Source organism: Xenia sp. Carnegie-2017, unplaced genomic scaffold, assembly GCF_021976095.1.
Source record: "Xenia sp. Carnegie-2017 unplaced genomic scaffold, XeniaSp_v1 HiC_scaffold_6, whole genome shotgun sequence".
NCBI lineage: Eukaryota > Metazoa > Cnidaria > Anthozoa > Malacalcyonacea > Xeniidae > Xenia > Xenia sp. Carnegie-2017.
The window spans coordinates 16,457,964-16,476,659 of record NW_025813526.1 but is presented as its reverse complement, the minus strand read 5'-3'; the positions used below and the strand labels follow the sequence as shown (position 1 = coordinate 16,476,659).

At 31.7% G+C, this 18,696-nt stretch overlaps 2 protein-coding genes across 2 annotated transcripts; both read right to left on the bottom strand.

Annotated features, from left to right (window-relative positions):
* Positions 1-1,895: 1,895 nt before the first annotated feature.
* Positions 1,896-11,445, bottom strand: LOC124458080 (fibrinogen C domain-containing protein 1-like). The gene is given in 5 exon segments (XM_047008179.1): positions 1,896-2,332; positions 3,068-3,266; positions 3,269-3,444; positions 5,745-5,911; positions 11,293-11,445. Coding segments are annotated over 5 exon segments (879 nt in total). The 5' UTR covers positions 11,355-11,445; the 3' UTR covers positions 1,896-2,057.
* Positions 11,446-15,018: 3,573 nt separating this feature from the next.
* LOC124457551 lies at positions 15,019-18,593 on the bottom strand. The gene is made up of 4 exons (XM_047007784.1): positions 18,582-18,593; positions 15,793-15,861; positions 15,460-15,648; positions 15,019-15,264 (listed from the first exon to the last, which is right to left on the bottom strand). Exons 1-4 carry the CDS (start codon positions 18,589-18,591, stop codon positions 15,140-15,142), a joined length of 393 nt encoding a protein of 130 aa, XP_046863740.1. The 5' UTR covers positions 18,592-18,593; the 3' UTR covers positions 15,019-15,139.
* Between the last annotated feature and the right edge of the window lie 103 nt (positions 18,594-18,696).

Here is an 18,696-nt window from a genome sequence, read left to right as displayed (position 1 = left end):
GTTAGTTACAAAATGATAACAGTTACCCACTAAAAACTTCTTTATGATGTCCCACACACTTATCAAGCAACACAATAAGTTATAAAAAAAAGGTTTTCACCTAAGTATAGCTTTCTTGGACTGTCATGCATTTTCATTCAACGGATGCTGACTTAAGTTTGAAATTCCTGCATATTAATTCATTTTGACCATATGGTCAAAAGCTATATCGTTCTATCTACAAAAATTTTGTCTCAACTCCTTTTCATGAGAGCAAGTGATATTTATTGTTTGTTGCAATCAGTTTTCAGCTGTTGAAATATACTTTTTCGTTATAAAAATTAGCTAGTCGTATGTTATCATGACTTAATACTTCTGCGGTCGTTAACTAAATCTGATCGTTACGGATTTCCATGTCAATGTAGTCTAAAGCTCCTCATTTGTCATCTATATTAGAGAAAGAGGTTTCTAATAAAAAAATATTGCGTGCTTTAACAAACAAAGACTTTAAAACAGAGAAGTCAAGTTGGTTGTATAATGATGCAAATTAGATGAAGTATTTACATGTTTTATAATAAAAAAGACTTTTGAGCGATTATTTTTTTAAAGATGATATAAGTGTATCGCCATAGCAACAGACGTTCGAAAATAAAAAATATTCTACAAGGCAGTATTACTAATTGCTCAAAAGAGCACTAATTTTTATTGTAAAGCGCTAAAGTTTTACTTACCTATTGAAAATTGAGTGAATTTTTTACTATGGCTTACTCTGTGTTACAGTATCTACAATGTCACGTGTTTTGTTTAGTTTGAAGAAATAAAGCTTAGAGACAAAAATTGATTTTATTCTGTTAGCACTGTTGACAAATAATAACAAATAAACGTATGGACATGATCATAACCAGCAATAAAAGGCTGTACAAGATGGCACTCTATATGTTAAAATTGACAATAAATTTAATAGAAATTAGGAAACCCTTTTTAGACGAAATATATTTCGTGCAGTACTAAGATTAGCGTATTTTTTAGTGGGTGAATTATAGTACAGCGGAAAAGTAAGGTAGGTGCTGTATCCCAAATTTTAAAATCACTGAAAATAGGCAGCAGTAATGAACAGATCTATTTGGTTCGAATTAGCTATTAATCAAATATCGTCTCCTTATAATGTTCATTCTATTTACAATGTTTGTCAATCAAAGGCTTGAAGTGTTTTAAATAATTAATTATTTTTGAATTGTTTAAAATATTTTTGATTAGATGCAGCCATTTATTTAACCCTTAATTGAATGTGACCGTAACATTTCTAAATAACAACCAGGGTTTTGGTAAATATTACACCAGCACAATTACTGTATCAAATCACAACATATTTTTGATACACTTTGAAAATGCAAATTTTTGTAAAATTCTAATAAGTGAATTGGTATAAAACACGACATTTGAAATTTTTACCACATCCCAGTATGTGACCGTAACATTTCTAAATAACAACCAGGGTTTTTGTAAATATTACACCAGCACAATTACTGTATCAAATCACAACATATTTTTGATACACTTTGAAAATGCAAATTTTTGTAAAATTCTAATAAGTGAAATGGTATAAAACATGACATTTGAAATTTTTGCCACATCCCAGTATGTGACCGTAACATTTCTAAATAACAACCAGGGTTTTGGTAAATATTACACCAGCAAAATTACTGTATATTTGATACAACATACTTTTGTTACACTTTGGAAATGCAAATTTTTGTAAAATTCTAATAAGTGAAATTTTTAATTTTGAAATTTTAAATTTTAAATTTTTACTACATCCCAGTGTTGTAAGCAATGTGGCGTTGCTTGGGTTGAGTCAATTAAAAGCTAGGCCAACAAAGACGTTAAATGACACAAAATATACATTATTAATCAGATTTTTCTCAAAAAGAACAATATTTCATTCAAGAAAGTTAAATGAAATGTAGCTACTTAAATGTATAAAAAAACTAATGAAGTTCATTCTAAAGTATACAGTTTCAAGTTTGTATGCATGCACTATGATATTAAAAGCAAAAAATGAAAAGAAACGAAAGTTCTCACTTCTTAAGTAAAAAATTACGAGATCGTATTTTCATGGAAGTGGATTTCAAGGAGTAGTGAAAGCCTTTCCACGCATGCCAATTGATACCATCAGCAAATGTCGAGTGTTTACCATGATGATAGATCCCGTTTAAATTAGACGTATGACAATTCTTATACCACCATGCTCCCTTATACACGCTTGCACAATTGCCAGAGTTTTTATCGTTGTCAGAATCTTTTGTTGAAAATGCCATTCCTTCGTGGGAACTGAACGAGTCACCAGCTGTTCCTAAATGTGTATTCAGAACGATTCAGCTAAAGAAAAGCTTATGTCACGTCTAAAATTTATACCTCTTAGAATTTCTCATGAATGTCTCAATACACTATTCTTAAAAGAGTTTGTTACTATATAGCCATGCTGACTGATTTTTAGAGCAAAAATTCATATGATGAAATTTTTTTTTGCTGGAAGGATGTTTTCATAAATTTGTATTTTCATCTATAACATCTTAAAACCTAAATTGTTAATGTTACACCACTTGAATGTTACACTTTCATGTCCGACAAGCGATTTTTATATGTGTTCTGTTTTATAAAAAAATAACAATCGACAATATGGCTTTTGTTTGTGTGAGTGCAGCGGAAATAAATTTCTACAAGTCATCTAATCGAAAAGTTGCTTGTCAACTAAAGAATGTTTTTCCAGGCAATATCAATTCAAGCATTGGATGATAAAATAAAAACTAATCAAAATTTTTAATTTCTAGAGAATGAAAAAAGACATACTTTATGAGACCTTTGTTAATTTTAAAACAGACAAACTCTTTATTCCATTGGACAACTATTACGTTAATTGAGGGTGGGTGGGTTCATATTTTTATATTCTGTTGTGCCCTACTGATTTCTTTTGAAAGTGATTTGAATTTCAAAAGATATCAGTAATGCACAACTGAATATATGAATACACCACACACACAATTAACGTTCTAGTTACGCCTCTGCTACTACTAACAGCATTTTCTACCTGAATATTTTCCAAGGCCCAACTTGTATTTCTGCTTTTCACTTGTAACAGAAAAGAAGTCATATTCGGCGTATTTTTTGTTTCCTTTAGTGTCTTTCATGTCAATCCGAAGTTTGTTTTGTGTTCTAGATGTCAGTCTGCTTATTTTATCTAATCCAAGCCAAAACTCGGATTTTAGATTTCCAAAGCCATTTTGTAATCTTGCCATCCTCTGTAGAAATCAACACTACCATCAAGACGACGTTGAAACACGGTCCAGCCACCATCTGATGTCTTCATGTCACACCATACATTAAAACTGCCTCGATTGTCCGGATCAATCTTGTAGATTCCACTTTTTCTTTTACCTTTCTTGTAAAGCTCTGAGCAATCTTTTGCTAAAAATAAGAACTATTTTAATGAAATAAAACTAACCTCTGTTTTTCACCTTAAATAAATTGAAAGCATGAAGAAAGCGCTTTCAATTAACCTCACATGATTGCCGGTTTGATTCAATTGTTTAGCAGTTGAAAACTGGTGTGTAAAAGCAAAAATTGATTGGAAAATATGTAAAAATGAATGTAAGGTCAAAGTAAAAATTATCCATCGCATTTGAAAGAACTTTTGGTAAGACGTATTTAGATATTTTTCGATTTTGAAGAAATTAAAAATAAAAGATGTTTTCTGTTTATGGAGGCTGTTGAATACCATTACTACATATATATTTTGAGAATTTGCGCATGCTCGCATGCACGTTCTATTACGCGATGTATCGTTTAGAAAACAACTTTTGGTTTCAAAATCAAGAGATTTTCGTTTGAAGTAACTAAGTGTTCCTCATGTTGAGTTACCGTTCATTTAGTGAATCATTGCAGATGAAAACTGGTTTGAAGTCTGTTTGAAAACTGGAAGGCCCTAACATATTAAGATTACCAGAAAAATCAATGGCCAACAAACTTTAAATGTCCAAAGAAAAGATCCGATGCTCAGAATCTGACGTCTTCCATCAACGAGAATCCGGGCTAAAGAAATCAAGGCTCGGAAAATTGATGAAAATCAGTTGTTTAAAATTTAGTTGTGTTGCATTTTATCGTTTGCAAAAATATGAGTTTTTGCAAAGAAAGTTGCAAAATTGAACTCAAACTTTGAAGTTTTATGTTAAGGACAATCAATTTAAACCTTTTCTTTCATCAAAGAACATTTGTCCTCTAACTTCAAAACTCAAACTAATTGTAATATGGCAGTTTTGATCTCTCTTCCGTCTTTACCGACATTACTATTGACGAAATCATTGAAATAATTACTAACTATTTGTTTCAACGCCATAACTCTTTTCAAGGTCTCATTCGCCCAAACTTAACTAATCTCCTAAACCTTGCATTTAAAAATTATCATTTTTATATATTTAACGGTCAACTATACCACCAAGTTGATGGCGTTGCTATGGGCAGCCTCTTAGAACCTATGGTCGCGATTACATTCTTGTCATTGCATGAAGACACATGGCTCAATCAAATTTTCCTTCTTACTTTAAGCCCTTGCTTTGTAAAGCATATTCTGATGGCTCTTTTCTCCTTTTTCGTCATTCTGACCATGTGCAACTTTTGTTCACCTAATTGAACCACCGGCACCCCAATGTTAAGTTTAAAAGTGAAATCGAACGCAATGAAAAGCTTCCATGTCTTTACAAAATGATTTACCGCTAAAGAGAAAGCTCTTAACTATACCTCTATATACACAAACCCTACATTCACTGGCCTTTTTATCAACGTCAACACTTTCATTCCAGTAACATGTACACGCAGTATATAAGAGTTTGTTTATTTCATCCCTTTTTAATCCACTAAATCTAATCTATTCCATCTAATCCACTTAAGAAACGTCTATAACAAAGTCGGAAAAGCACGCAAATATTCATTTAAAATGTGCTTCCTTGTCATATAGTTGATATTCTATAAAAATGCTCCTGGACAAAGATTTTCAACCCAAATAGTCTTTTCATACACTAGCTAGGAAAATACTCTATTTTTAACTTTCCCTTTACAGGTGTACACTTAGCTATTTCAAATGCACACACATCAACCGTCTTTGTTGTGCTGCTTTCCCAAACTCTGACATAAGATTCTTCTTTAGATCAACCAAGCGACTTTCCAGACTGTTCTTTTAAGGAAAAATTACGAAAACACTGTCTATTCTCTTACGTGTCGATGCTGTCCCGCGACGTATGTGAGTCAAACCATGTATGCACCCGTCATTTTAGACACTCGAATTTCAGGGCACTTGAACATAACTCTTTGATCAGAAAACGTTTTAAAAATCCCTATACGTTTTCCATCAATCCCACCTTAAATCTACCGGACACACAGTTTCCTACGACGGTTTTCAAATTCTTTATTCTCGTTCAGACACCCGAGCAGCGAGCACTTCTTATTAACGAAAGCCTCTTAATTAACAAAATAAAGCCGTCTCTCTTAACGTTCAAGGAAACTCCAGTTATTCTAATCTTATTTTAACTGTCCTTATGTTCGTATACTTTGTCATTGTGTGTGTGTTTTTATATCTAGATTATTTGATAGCTTTTTGAAAGCACTTTCGTGTGCTTTAGTCATTATAAAATAAATTTACTTCCCACCTGGTATTTCCCTGATATATACTTATAACAAGAAGTCATTTAATTATTATGTCGTTATTCACTAACCTTTTTCTTCCTTCTTACATTCTTTAGCTTTAATTAGAATGGCCAAGATTTTTTTTTGAAGTAAAAGTATTTTTTCTATGGCACCAATGGATCTTTGACTTTTCAGATCTTGTTTAAAGACGTTCAATGGTCCAAGTTTTGCACGATGTTCATCACTAGATGCCACCCTATATTAAATATTTAAAAATAATACCCTAGTAACAAAAATCAAAAAAGGCTCTGTTTACATGTAGTACTATAATAGTCTACTAGAGAAGGAAAGTAGTAGCAAATAAGAAAGAAAAGAAAACCTAAAAAAAGCTTGTGAACAACGTGAAAAAGCTTTTAGATGTATGTATTTATACTTCATATTCAGTATTATACATCAATGGGCTTTAGCTCTAGATTCTTTTGCAGCGTGCACAATTTTCTTTTTTATAGATGAATGCCATTATTTTGGTCTTATATAACAACAGATCCTTGATGTGTTTGTTAGTTTACAGAACGAATGTGGTTACAAACTTTTTTCCAAATGTTTGCCTTTTGTCGGGCTATTTTTGAGAAAATATTTAAACTTACAAGTGTGAGCAGCAGTGGCGTTATTACACCATATTGATTTGTGAACTAGTTATATTACTCAGTATTAGTTTTATTCCTTACTATTTGTTTGAAAGGCATTTACCTTGAACAACATAAATCCAAAAGAGCTAAAATTTTTATGCATTCATGTGACTTCTAAACTGAAATCTTTTAACTAAATGTAAGCACCCACGTATAAAACTACATTTTTTTCGCAAGAGATTTGAATTTATTTATAAAATTTTAAAGAATGTCATTGATATTTCAATTTTGTCATTGTTGACCCTTATGCCTTTCTTGACAAGTTTTTTCAAATATACAACACTAACGCACAGTACTATTAGACTTGTGCAATCGAAAGAATCTAAAAAATTCATTTGCCCATACTTGGAGCTGTTATATGTGTGTTATTTTTTACGACTACAAGTTGTTGTTTAAAGAGAAAATTTGTACATTGAGTAGATTATTGTGTTTGCACTATTTATTGTAATACTAGCATACACAATAGTCCGTTGCTTGCGGCCTCAAAACATTTACCTTCGTAGCCACCATCGGGGTGATAAATTTTATGAACGGAATTCTATAGTTTTAGATAACTTAGAAGAATTTAAACGTAATTCGTGAATTGGTAATTTATTTTATGCTTAAAAAATTTTGATCTCTGTGCATTTTGCTGACCCAAAGTCTGTGAATATTTGCCGCAGCGTTATATTAAAAAAAACTAGAACGAGAACGTAGATCTTACGTCATCGGTACAATCTTTAAGACACTATTATACACAAAAGCAGAGTAATTTTATCACATTACACACGTCAGTGGCATCTCGAGTCGTGAATGTTCAAAACATCTAATTAAACAAAATACAAGAGAAAAATTCTCGTAGTGATGTCAAAAATAACATTACTGGTCAAACATTGAACATGGTTAAATTTTCAACTTTGATTGTGAAAATTCCAGTAAATTAATACTTTCAAAATATAAATAAAATTACAGAAGGTTTTAAAGAAGCCTGAACTATCTAGTTGGCACAAATGCAAAACTATGGTAAACTCTCTTTTTAACTTTTATCCATTCACTGAAAACTGGAACGCAATAATAACAATGTTTATAAGCTGGAATAGAATGTATGATATAAAGTACAGCACTCTTTCTGTATTTTCAATGCAGTTCATATCCTGTTAATACTAACATTACAACGACAGCTCTCATATAGATGTCAAGCCCCAAAACTATTGGAATGCTCACATGGACCTACAGTAACTCTTAATTGCTGCATCACATCATCTGGAAAATTGTGGTTTTAATCATTAACTTCAACAATTGAATGCCCATCATCTGAACGTCTTGGGGCAAAACCATCATATCCATACCATTCTAAATCACGAAAAAAAATTTGCTGGGTCATCTGTAACGTTCCTGTGCTGTTTTCTCATATCGATCATGTCATTTGACCAGATTTTGTGAGGAGACCAGTTTCGCTAAGTGCGAATAGGGTGATCATTCCAAACTGACACAAAGCTTAGAAGTGATTTTTTAATGCGAGGAGTGAACACAAAATGTAGAACAAATTTATGTAGCACATTGCCTATATTTAACACACCAGATTATTCCATAGGTCGAAAAGTAAAATAAAATATATTACATACCACACAAAAATCATCCCTCAACAATCTCTCAATTCTTTGATTATGGACTGGTGAACCAGCCAAATAACTATCCCTGTTACAACCTCTCAATTCTTCCATCATATTCCAGACAAGAACATTCTCACTATCTGTCCTTACCTAAAAGGCTAACAAAATTTTCTGTCTCAGTTGGAAATAAATCTGCGACAATTTCTCTACTGTTATCAGTGGAACAATGAAGATGGACTAAACATTTCGAAAAACCATCAATGGCACCATGAATAACAAAGCCTCAGTTGATGAGGCCGTGGTGACCATCAAGATGCTATAAAGCATTCGGACCTGCTACAGAATATGCTCGTCTACTGAGGACCACAACCCACCTCAGCCTTACACTTACAGGATCAAATTTTGCAAAACTTTCTCGAATTCTTCTCGATTGCATATTTAAATTAAGAGATTTTAAATGCCCACTTATAATTGGGTACACAACAAACGTCCCATGTTGTTGGTTAAACTGACGAATAATAGAGTCCAAATCATTATCATTTATGTCTGAATATCCACACACCTTTTCAATACCTAGTTTCTTTACCCTCTTGTAAATTGTCCATCTTCATACGAGCATCAAACCAGCTATCTGCTTCTACGAGTATCCAGGAGATCTAAATTCAAGTTGAGTCTCTTCAGGAATTTCCAATTTGGGCCTGCCAACTGAGCCGGATTTGTGTGATTTTGGTGGTTCAGTACTATAAACTACAAGGGCAGTACAGTTCCTAGAATCCGAGTGAGATTCATCAATGCAAATTAACAAATTTGGTAAATTTCTTGAGAACTGTTGTATAATTTGTGACGACTGAGAGCCGACGGGAAGAATGGCAATATCTGGTGCATAGAAGTAATCGCTTGCTCCAGACGAAGTTTGTTCAGCTCGTAATCGCTTTCAGAATTGCAGTTTTTGATTTTATTTACCAGTTCCAGGAAACTTTGAGAAAATGATAGAAAGTTCCTCGCGGGTTAAACACACTGTTCAACATCCATATCCGCCATATTTCATCACTTATAGACAAAAATTCGCGAACAACGATGGATAACGGTGTCAGTGGTGGTCAGTCGTTTGCTTGGAGTTATGTGATTTTTGACATGAATTTTGCAGTTATTGACATAAATTTTTTGGTTGTTGACATGAATTTTGTAGCAATGAATGTGAATTGAAATTTATGATTGCATTGGAAAAAATAAACGTTTAACGTGACTTTATTTGTTGATATTAGGATAGAAGCGTTGAGTTGGATATAAATTTAAATGTTTGAAGTGTTTTAATGTTTGAAAGTGAACCTGATTTGTTTTTTTGAATTTTGCAACATTTGGCCAACCATAATTGACGATAGAAAAGTATAATAAAACTGTATTTTGTCGCCAATTCTTTTTTAATAAAATTGTTATAAGACCTTGTTGCCTGTTCTGTGCTAAATGCGATTAAATGATTTTATAATCTTTAAGTACGGAGTAATCGAATATAGCAAAGATTTCATTGTATTCTTTGTCCATGCCATGCACTTAAATTCTTTGTTATTTTTGACGTTATGTTAAATCCCTGCAAATATTATATTGTCCTCATTTCAGCACAGTGACGTTAGCAGATGCGAATAAAACAATGCGAATAAAATCGAACTGACTAATTACGGTAACAGTGAATCAAGTAAAATAAATGGTTTGAGCCCGGTAGTATCGTTACATGTTTGTAAATGTATATCGTCCAGGTTGGTATAGTCCTGAAAAAGACTACCGCTAAGGTTGTCGACACGTCAGTCAACAACAACAAGAACAGTCCTTCTCTGGACTATACCAACCTAGACGATCTACATTTACAAACATGTAGTGAATCAAGTGTCCAGTTATTTGCCAAACGATATAAAATCGATGTTGTTGATCACTCAGGAGATTTTACTATTCTGCCCTAGTGAAATTACGTTATTTGTGGTACATCTATTCGGATTCCAGACCTAAAATGAAACTAACGTTCCGAAAGCTTCTTATTTGCTGTGATTCTTCGATCCCCTTTAAACCGTAAAATCTCCCCAGGAAAATGATACCACAGACCTCTAAAATCAAAATTTCACATGTATATATATCGGGCGGAAAGACAAGGTCGACTCATGTCAAGATAAGTGTTCTTTCACGCCGGGGCGTGGCAGCATTTATTAACACTGACTAAAATGCAATGACTGCAGCATTGTTGGAATACCTTTTGCGACATGTGTGTTTGCATTTTCTACATTTCAAATTCTTATGCCATCTAATTTCGTGGCCAGCTGACTACAATACTGATTTTAAACTAGTTCCTGGACTCTTGCCAAAAACAATACAAAGGTTTACCACAATCCTTCACTTCGAAGTACAAATTTATCTATAATTTTTCCGACCAGCACAAATACGTTTTTAGTTAGTTAATAAGGCAAACGTATGTTTTGGCTATTCTTTAAAAGAAGATTTCTAATTCTTTGCATAATATAACTTAGATGAAGAATGGCAATTATATGTAAAACTAGCGGAAGAAAATTATGACGTACAACACAATTTGAAATATGCTGTACAATACAATATGAAATATGCTATAGTATTTGTCAAACTTGAGTATGTCACAGAAGCGTGTAAGATTTTCAGCGCATTTCAACGTAAAAATTTCAACTAGCACTTATTCATGATGTGATAAATATGTTGAGTGCGATTTGACGACTAAGGTCATTAGTGATAAATATTTGACGATTACTAGCATGAGTTGTTGCATGTAAATAGCATCAACTAGTTCTCATAACACACAACAATGGCATTAATACTCTTACATTTAAAACAATTTCCCACGCTTACTGTTGATTATGCAGCTGCTGTACACTTTATTAACTATTTTGCAGTAATAGCACCGTTTTCTTTCCTGGAAGATTACATGCAAGATTGGAGAACTTATATGTATCAACATGTTCAAAGTGTTAGGTAAAGTTGCTGAACTTTTATCGTAAGGTAGTTGAACTTTTTATCGCAGAGTTCGTTGAGTTCGTCCAGCAAATTGATCTGCACTTTGATTCTTAGTTATGGAATTTTCAATAAGAAAGAATTACGACCTATTCACAACAATCTTGAAAGCTTAACATTCTTATCGAATAACAACTCTACTCTTAGTCTCTAATTTTACTTCTATTTATACCAATATTTTCGTGCGTAGGAAATAAATTTTCGTACATACTAATGTTATTCTTCCGCGTAAAATGAATTGATTTATCAGCAGAACAAAGTGAAAGCAAAGTATGAGGATTTATTTTAGCTGATTAAAATATTAATGCGTTTAGTAGAAGTCTAAATTTTACCTGCAAATGTTGGAGAATAAAATGACAACAACCAGTATCGAAAAGAAGAATGAGTATGCCATATTTTCAGATGAAAACTTGAACAAAATTATCAAGGTTATTTTCTATGAACCTCTTTAATATTGTGCAACACACTGATGGATTAACATAATAAATTATAAAGAAATGTTTCTAGTTAAATACGGCTTTCTTGTTTGTCAAACATTTTCATAAAACGGATCCCCTCATAAGACTTTAATTTCCTGTTTTTAAAGAATTACGATAACATTGTCAAGAGATAATGCATATTAATAATGCATTCTTTACCATATAAAAAATGAAAAACTCAAGATGTCTTTGTTGTTATAGAGAACGGTATTTTCACTGCTCAATGTTATGTCTGGGAGTGTCATTAATGATTTATTTTGTAGCTAATAAAAAAATATTGCAGAACTCTGAAACTTGATCATATTTAAAAACAATATTGGGTGTTAATCCCATCGAAATGCTTTTCTTAAACATTATCAAAACTTGGCTTTTAACCAGTTATTGAATATCCCTTTCATTTTAATTTTTAATAACGATGAATGAATTAATAAGCGTGAGTTGTGTAAGGTCAAGATATTACATCTCGTGAAAAATTTTTAATTAATAAGAAAAACTTTTGTTAAGGCAAAACACCTACGAGACGTATGCTGTTAAGATTTAATCATGTTTGCTTCAATACATAGTTCTGTAATGATTGATAAAAATTCATCGTTATGGATTAGTAATCTCAATGTAGTAATTTTACTGATCTTGAAATAGGACTGGATCAAGCAACTCTAAATTTGTGTTAAAAAGTTTAGAAGCAACCACCGTCATTACTAAGGGTCAACACTTCTAAAGATTTATTTGACAAAACAAACAAAATTATTGAAAACATAACAGCACATGGCCAAATCATGTTTAAATTATGCAGAAAGTGAGAAACAACTTTGTGGTGTAAGTAAAGAGAGTCAGGATCAGGAAGAATAGTCGACCGTATAAGAATAGTTTGCATATACAGGTTTCACTTCGTATTACTCGTAAAAAGGCTGGTAATTTTCAATGATTTATCAAATTTGTGCGTGTAAACATTTGAGAGTAAAACGACAACAACCACTATTGAAAAGATAAGCGAGACAGCCATGTTTTCAGATAGACGTTAGTTACAAAATGATAACAGTTACCCAATAAAAACCTCTTTTATGATGTCCTACACACTTATCAAGCTACACAATAAGTAATAAAAAAATGTTTTCACCTAAGTATAGCTTTCTTGGTTGTCATTCATTTTCATTCAACGGATGCTGACTTAAGGTTTGAAATTCCTGCATATTAATTCATTTTGACAATATGGTCAAAAGCTATATCGTTCTATCTACAAAAATTTTGTGTCAACTCCTTTTCATGAGAGCAAGTGATATCTATTGTTTGATAAAATCAGTTTTCAGCTGTTGAAGTATACTTTTTTTCGTTATAAAAAATTAACTAGACGTATGTTGTCATGACTTAATAATTCTGCGCTCGTTAATTAAATCTGATCGTTACGGATTTCCATGTCAATGTAGTCTAAAGCTCTTCATTTGTCATCTATATTAGAGAAAGAGGTTTCTAATAAAAAAATAACGCGTGCTTTAACAAACAAGAGAAGTCGAGTTGGTTGTATAATGATGCAAAATAGATGAAGTATTTAGGTGTTTTATAACAAAAAAGACTTTTGAGCGATTGTTTTCTTAAAGATAATATAAGTGTATCGCCATAGCAACAGACGTTCGAAAATAAAAATATTCTAGAAGGCAGTATTACTAATTGCTCAAAAGAGCCCTAATTTTACTGTAAAGCGCTACAGTTTCACTTACCTATTGAAAATTGAGTGAATTTTACTATGGCTTACTCTGTGTTAGAGTATCTACAATGTCATGTGTTTTGTTTAGTTTGAAGAAATAAAGCATAGAGACAAAAAATTGATTTTATTCTGTTAGCACTGTTGACAAATAATAACAAATAAACGTATGGACATGATCATAACCAGCAATAAAAGGCTGTACAAGAGGGCACTCTATATGTTAAAATTGACAATAAATTTAATAGAAATTAGGAAACCCTTTTTAGACGAATATATTTCGTGCAGTACTAAGATTAGCCTATTTATAAGTGGGTGAATTATAGTACAGCGGAAAAGTAAGGTAGGTGCTGTATCCCAAATTTTAAAATCAATGAAAATAGGCAGCAGTAATGAACAGATCTATTTGGTTCGAATAAGCTATTAATCAAATATCGTCTCCTTATAATGTTCATTCTATTTACAATGTTTGTCTATCAAAGGGTGAAGTGTTTTTAAATAATTAATTATTTTTAAATTGTTTAAAATATTTTTGATTAGATGCAGCCAGTTATTTAACTCTTAATTGAATGTGATCGTAACAATTCTAAATAACAACCAGGGTTTTGGTAAATATTACACCAGCACAATTACTGTATCAAATCACAACATATTTTTGCTACACTTTGCAAATGCAAAGATGTGGAATTTTTACCACATCCCAGTATTGTAAGCAATGTAGCGTTGCTTGGGATTGAGTTAATTAAAAGCTTGGCCAACAAAGACGTTAAATGACACAAAAATATACATTATTAAACAATTTTTTTCCCAAAAAAGAACAATATTTCATTCAAGAAAGTTAAATGAAGTGTAGCTACTTAAATGCATAGACAAACTAATGAAGTTCGTTCTAAAATATACAGTTTCAATTTTGTATGCATGCACTATGATATTAAATGCAAAAAATGAAAATAAACGAAAGTTCTCACTTCTTAAGTAAAAAATTACGAGGTCGTATTTTCATGGAAGTGGATTTCAAGGGTAGTAATGGCCTTTCCACAAGCCAATTGATACCATGATTTTTGAACATGTGTTAGCATTCAATATTTATAATTAGAATCAAATGTACACTAGTGAGTTTCGGTTTTCTATACAAAATTATTTGAACGTACATAAATCCATTTCCAAGTTTAGATTTAGCTCCGCGACTTAGCCCATTATTTACACTTGATCGTTAATGCAGCAAAGGTACTTGTTGTTTATCGAGTATACATGAAAAAAGTTTCCAATCCTCCACTATTATTCAACTTAATTCCTATATACGTCCTTAGATTTGTTTTCAAAAATGAATTAAATCTTTAACAATTGTAGTCAATTAAAATAACAAATTAAAGCTAAGGTATTGATGGAAACTTGAAATATTTATGGATTCAATCGAGCAGTCTATAGGTTTACTGCGATTGCATGTATATAACAAGTCACTTTTTGTTTGCGAATACATTTAAATTATATTTGCATTTTCTGCATAATAGCTATTAATACTTGAGTTAGCAAGAAAACATAATGTTACATAAGTTAACTTTGACTATTTAAAAATTTTGATGGCACGAGTCCTGCAAAAGGAACATAAAATTTCTAGATAGTCTTTACAATTATGACAATCAAAGAATAGAAATAGGCTTTCCAAAAAGATCAAAATTTTTATATTCTTTGTGGAGATCTTTGGAAGTACTGAATCAACATTATTGATACTTATGACCTAAAAGTAAATACATTAGACACATAATTGTAAATAATAGTGGAAAACATCGATTGTGATTTTGAAGAAATTTTTTAATTTGGCACTCCGTAAATATTAAAAACATAAACAAACTATCGAAAAAAGAGAAGAAACCAGCATCTTGAAGAGAGAAAAAAAACATTAGAATTTATTTTAAACACTACCAGTGCACAAAATGAGATACAACTATATAAAGTATAACGAAAGAAATTTCATAGAAAATAAGCATCAACTTTTTTATTTTACAGGAGAGGAGTACAGCAGTATACATATCCCTTAAATGCATATCGTGATGTTTGAGTTCCCCATGAAGGAAGATATCCTACTGAAGAATGGAGTATGCATGTCTTATGAGGACCATTATTGCCTAAAAAACATTTATAAAATCAATCTTTTAGTTAATAAGTCTTGAAGCTAATAATTATTTTTAAAAGGTATAAATAGAAAGGATGAAACCAGTTATCTTTCAAACAGAAGTCCTTCTCCCTAGTGTTACTAAATATTATATTTTTTCGAGGATGTTTGTAACTATATTTTCTATACAGGTAGATAGTATTTTTACCAATTTGAAGCCATTGGTTATATGCGTCTTTAACAGGAGTCCAATGATCACCAAACCTTACTGGTCCAACTGGATATTTACCATCTCGACAAATGACAAAAGAAGGACACAATTGTTTTCCATCAGCTTTACATGTCGTCTTGGCAGACAAATAAGTAATATCGCTAGAAAGGGACTTGACAACGTATGCTGAAAAAATATGACTTAAAATGAATTTCAGGAAGTAATATGAAACACATTAATTTTAATGAAAGGAATTAAGATACATTAAAGTAGCATTAATTTCTTCTTTTCTTAACTATGTGGAATTTTAGACTGTATTTTCCAACTCACCAACACCCACAACGCTGCGTGTTTTCCTCTCCATCTGTATTAAGTCATCATCAGCTCTCACATTTTGAACTGCGCAAAACAAAAATCAATGAATATTTTCAGACGAAATTGATAAAAATTATAACAGTTAGGAATATTTTGGCTGCTAAACACTGATGAAATAACATAATAAACTATAAAGGAATGTTTCTAGTTAAGAAAAGCTTTCTTACGTGCATTTTCATTAAACTGATATCAACTTAAGATTATAAGTTCTTGTTATGAAATATTTATGACCACAATTACACATGTATGGAATATTCTTTTAATGAAGACAATGACTTTATAATAAATGCACGATTTATGATTTCTCAGTTCCTTTGAGAAAAATTTGTCAAAAATCATTTTCATGTCTTCAATTGTTTTTAATAGTTTATTTTGCTGCTACATTCTTTACAAATCTTTACAATTCTTTACATTCTTTAGGTATAGTTATTAAATTTGCATTTTACTTCAAATATTTGACATCGTGAATGATTTCAATGATCTGTCGTAGACCGAATAGTATGTGCTTTTAGTGTATGTTTTTCTTAATTTTAGAATGTTTGCATTGTTTTATCCACGCCACATCCCCGATGAAAAAAAATCTGGTATTTCACCTCACTCTCCAGGAAGAAAAAAACAGTCCTAAAAGGAGTCTGTTTCAGCCCGGAAAACATACAGAGATGAAAAACGTACAACACTCCTGTACAACTTCAGAATATTCGCTAAAACGAAAGATTAAAAGACGCAATTTTAAAAGACGAAATTAATACCTCAATTAGAATCTATATCTTGCACGATTGAATTGAACTATTCTTTATCAATGACAACTGATATTTTCAAACCTCCAATAAATGCTCTAGATAATTTCCTTATGAAGTTTCTTATACTTACTTAAAAGAGATAAATAAAACAAGACTCATCCTACATGTAAAACTTATTTTATAGCAAGACAATGTAGTCACTCTGAAACTGCATCAAACGTATTTGCTCCAAAACCTTTGCGTGGAAGTTGCAAAAAATGAAAATGCAGCTCAGTTAGAAAAAAATTCTCTTTGAAGCAACAGAAGAATTTGAAAATAATTTAGAATCTATTAATTGCGACATTAACAGTCCATGGATGAATTCTTGGTGTGTTTAATGCATCATACACATCGACATGTATAACATGCTTCAAAAAAGTTATTCCAAAAACTGATCAAATGGGAAATTGTGAAGCCTACAGTGTTAACTGCACGTATATACTATAAAAATATAGACACAAATAAACAGTTTACAAAAAGCTTAACTCTGCATACCTTAAATAGTTTTAGTTTTGACTTTGTTTACGTTTCAATTGCACTTTCTAAGCAATGACGTCAATGTGAATATGATAGTTTGTAATATTAAGAACTTAAAATTTCAAGAACTTAGATTGTAAAAAACTGATATTGATAAGTTAATTTTTTTTACACATGTGAACCTATTTTAATTGTTGTGACAATAGTTAGAAGGGATCAGCAGTTCAAAAATACTATACACAATAATACAATAAATATTTTAAGAAGCTGTCATACATGGCTGGAGTATTTTCGTTGGTAATATTTAAAGGTATAGAAGTATCTTTATGATAATTGTTCAGTAAATTATTTTTTTTTACATTGCTTCGACTTTAATTTGTATTCATTTAGTGTGGCAAGGCAACACTTTCATTTTAATAGTAGCTTCTAGTTACGCTGAGGCGTGGCAGCACACTATTCTTGACATGACTGGACCTTTTCCCCAACGCGACCTGTATACTGGTGAAATCTCGATTAGTGTCTGTCTGTTAACAATTCTGGGGGGGATTTTATGAAATGCGGCCTAAATAACGTAATACAGTAGATGCTAAAATCGAGTGATTACCGACATCAATTATAAATACCTCGTTTGGCGAAAAACACATGAAATGGATTCACCGTGCCGTATTTAGCCGGTCGGTTCACATTTTTTATCTTGCGCTCTATGGTCACACGGTGAGAAAAATGTTGTGTAAGCATGTATTTATTTTCGTTCCAGCTTTTATTATTACTTGAAATATCGATGTGGATTTAACAAAACGTCAATAATAATTTAAACGCATGGTGCGAGTTTAACCATGAAATATGAATTATGAACACGATGAAGCGTTTGCTCTAGGCGAAACCATACATCATTTTATCGCAGTCGCGTAGAATCATCGGAAATAAGGTTCTATGAAAATGTTATAAAGGAAATAATGGAAACAAAACTACAGTTTTATAATATTGTCCGTTTCTACGTTTGTAAACATGCGTTCAATTGATCGGTTGAATAATTAAAGTATAATACTTTTAATCAAAAGCATTTTAAAGACAAATTTGTTGGAGATATAAACATGTTATCAAAAATCGTTTCGTTCGAAATGGTAATGAATTTATCTTTAAAATTATTTGAAACGTAAAATGAAATAAGATGTAAAGCGCGGGAGCTATTTTTTCCCGGAAATCAACCGTCGACTTTCAGAACGCGTGCATTATTGACTGTCGTTAATCATCAAAAGTTCAACAATACCAGAAAGGTATCTTTTTTTTATTGTAGAACAGTAATACACAACTATGCGGGAATTCGTAACATTGAGAAAATGAAATAACGTTCGAAAATATATGTCCAAACTAAGCTCCTACCCGTCGCATATGATGCATCTTTTGAATGCTTATATGCTTGACGCATCTATACATAGCTAAGTCTTTTAGCACGTACAACAAAACTTTGAGAAACTTTATATTTACCTGTGCACATTACTGAATACAATTAAAATAATCAATAATGAAATAAAGTTGGAGTAAGCCATCTTTACAGAAAGAAATCGTTCCAAAATGTTTCACCAAAAAACAATTAACTTCA

What these genes read in the sequence shown, in the direction of transcription:
- LOC124457551 (XM_047007784.1), bottom strand. An exon ending in ACGCAGCGTTGTGGGTGTTG is followed by an intron (nt 15,649 to 15,792) that starts GTGAGTTGGAAA and finishes ATATTTTTTCAG; the next exon opens with CATACGTTGTCAAGTCCCTT. An exon ending in TAACCAATGGCTTCAAATTG is followed by an intron (nt 15,265 to 15,459) that starts GTAAAAATACTA and finishes AATGTTTTTTAG; the next exon opens with GCAATAATGGTCCTCATAAG.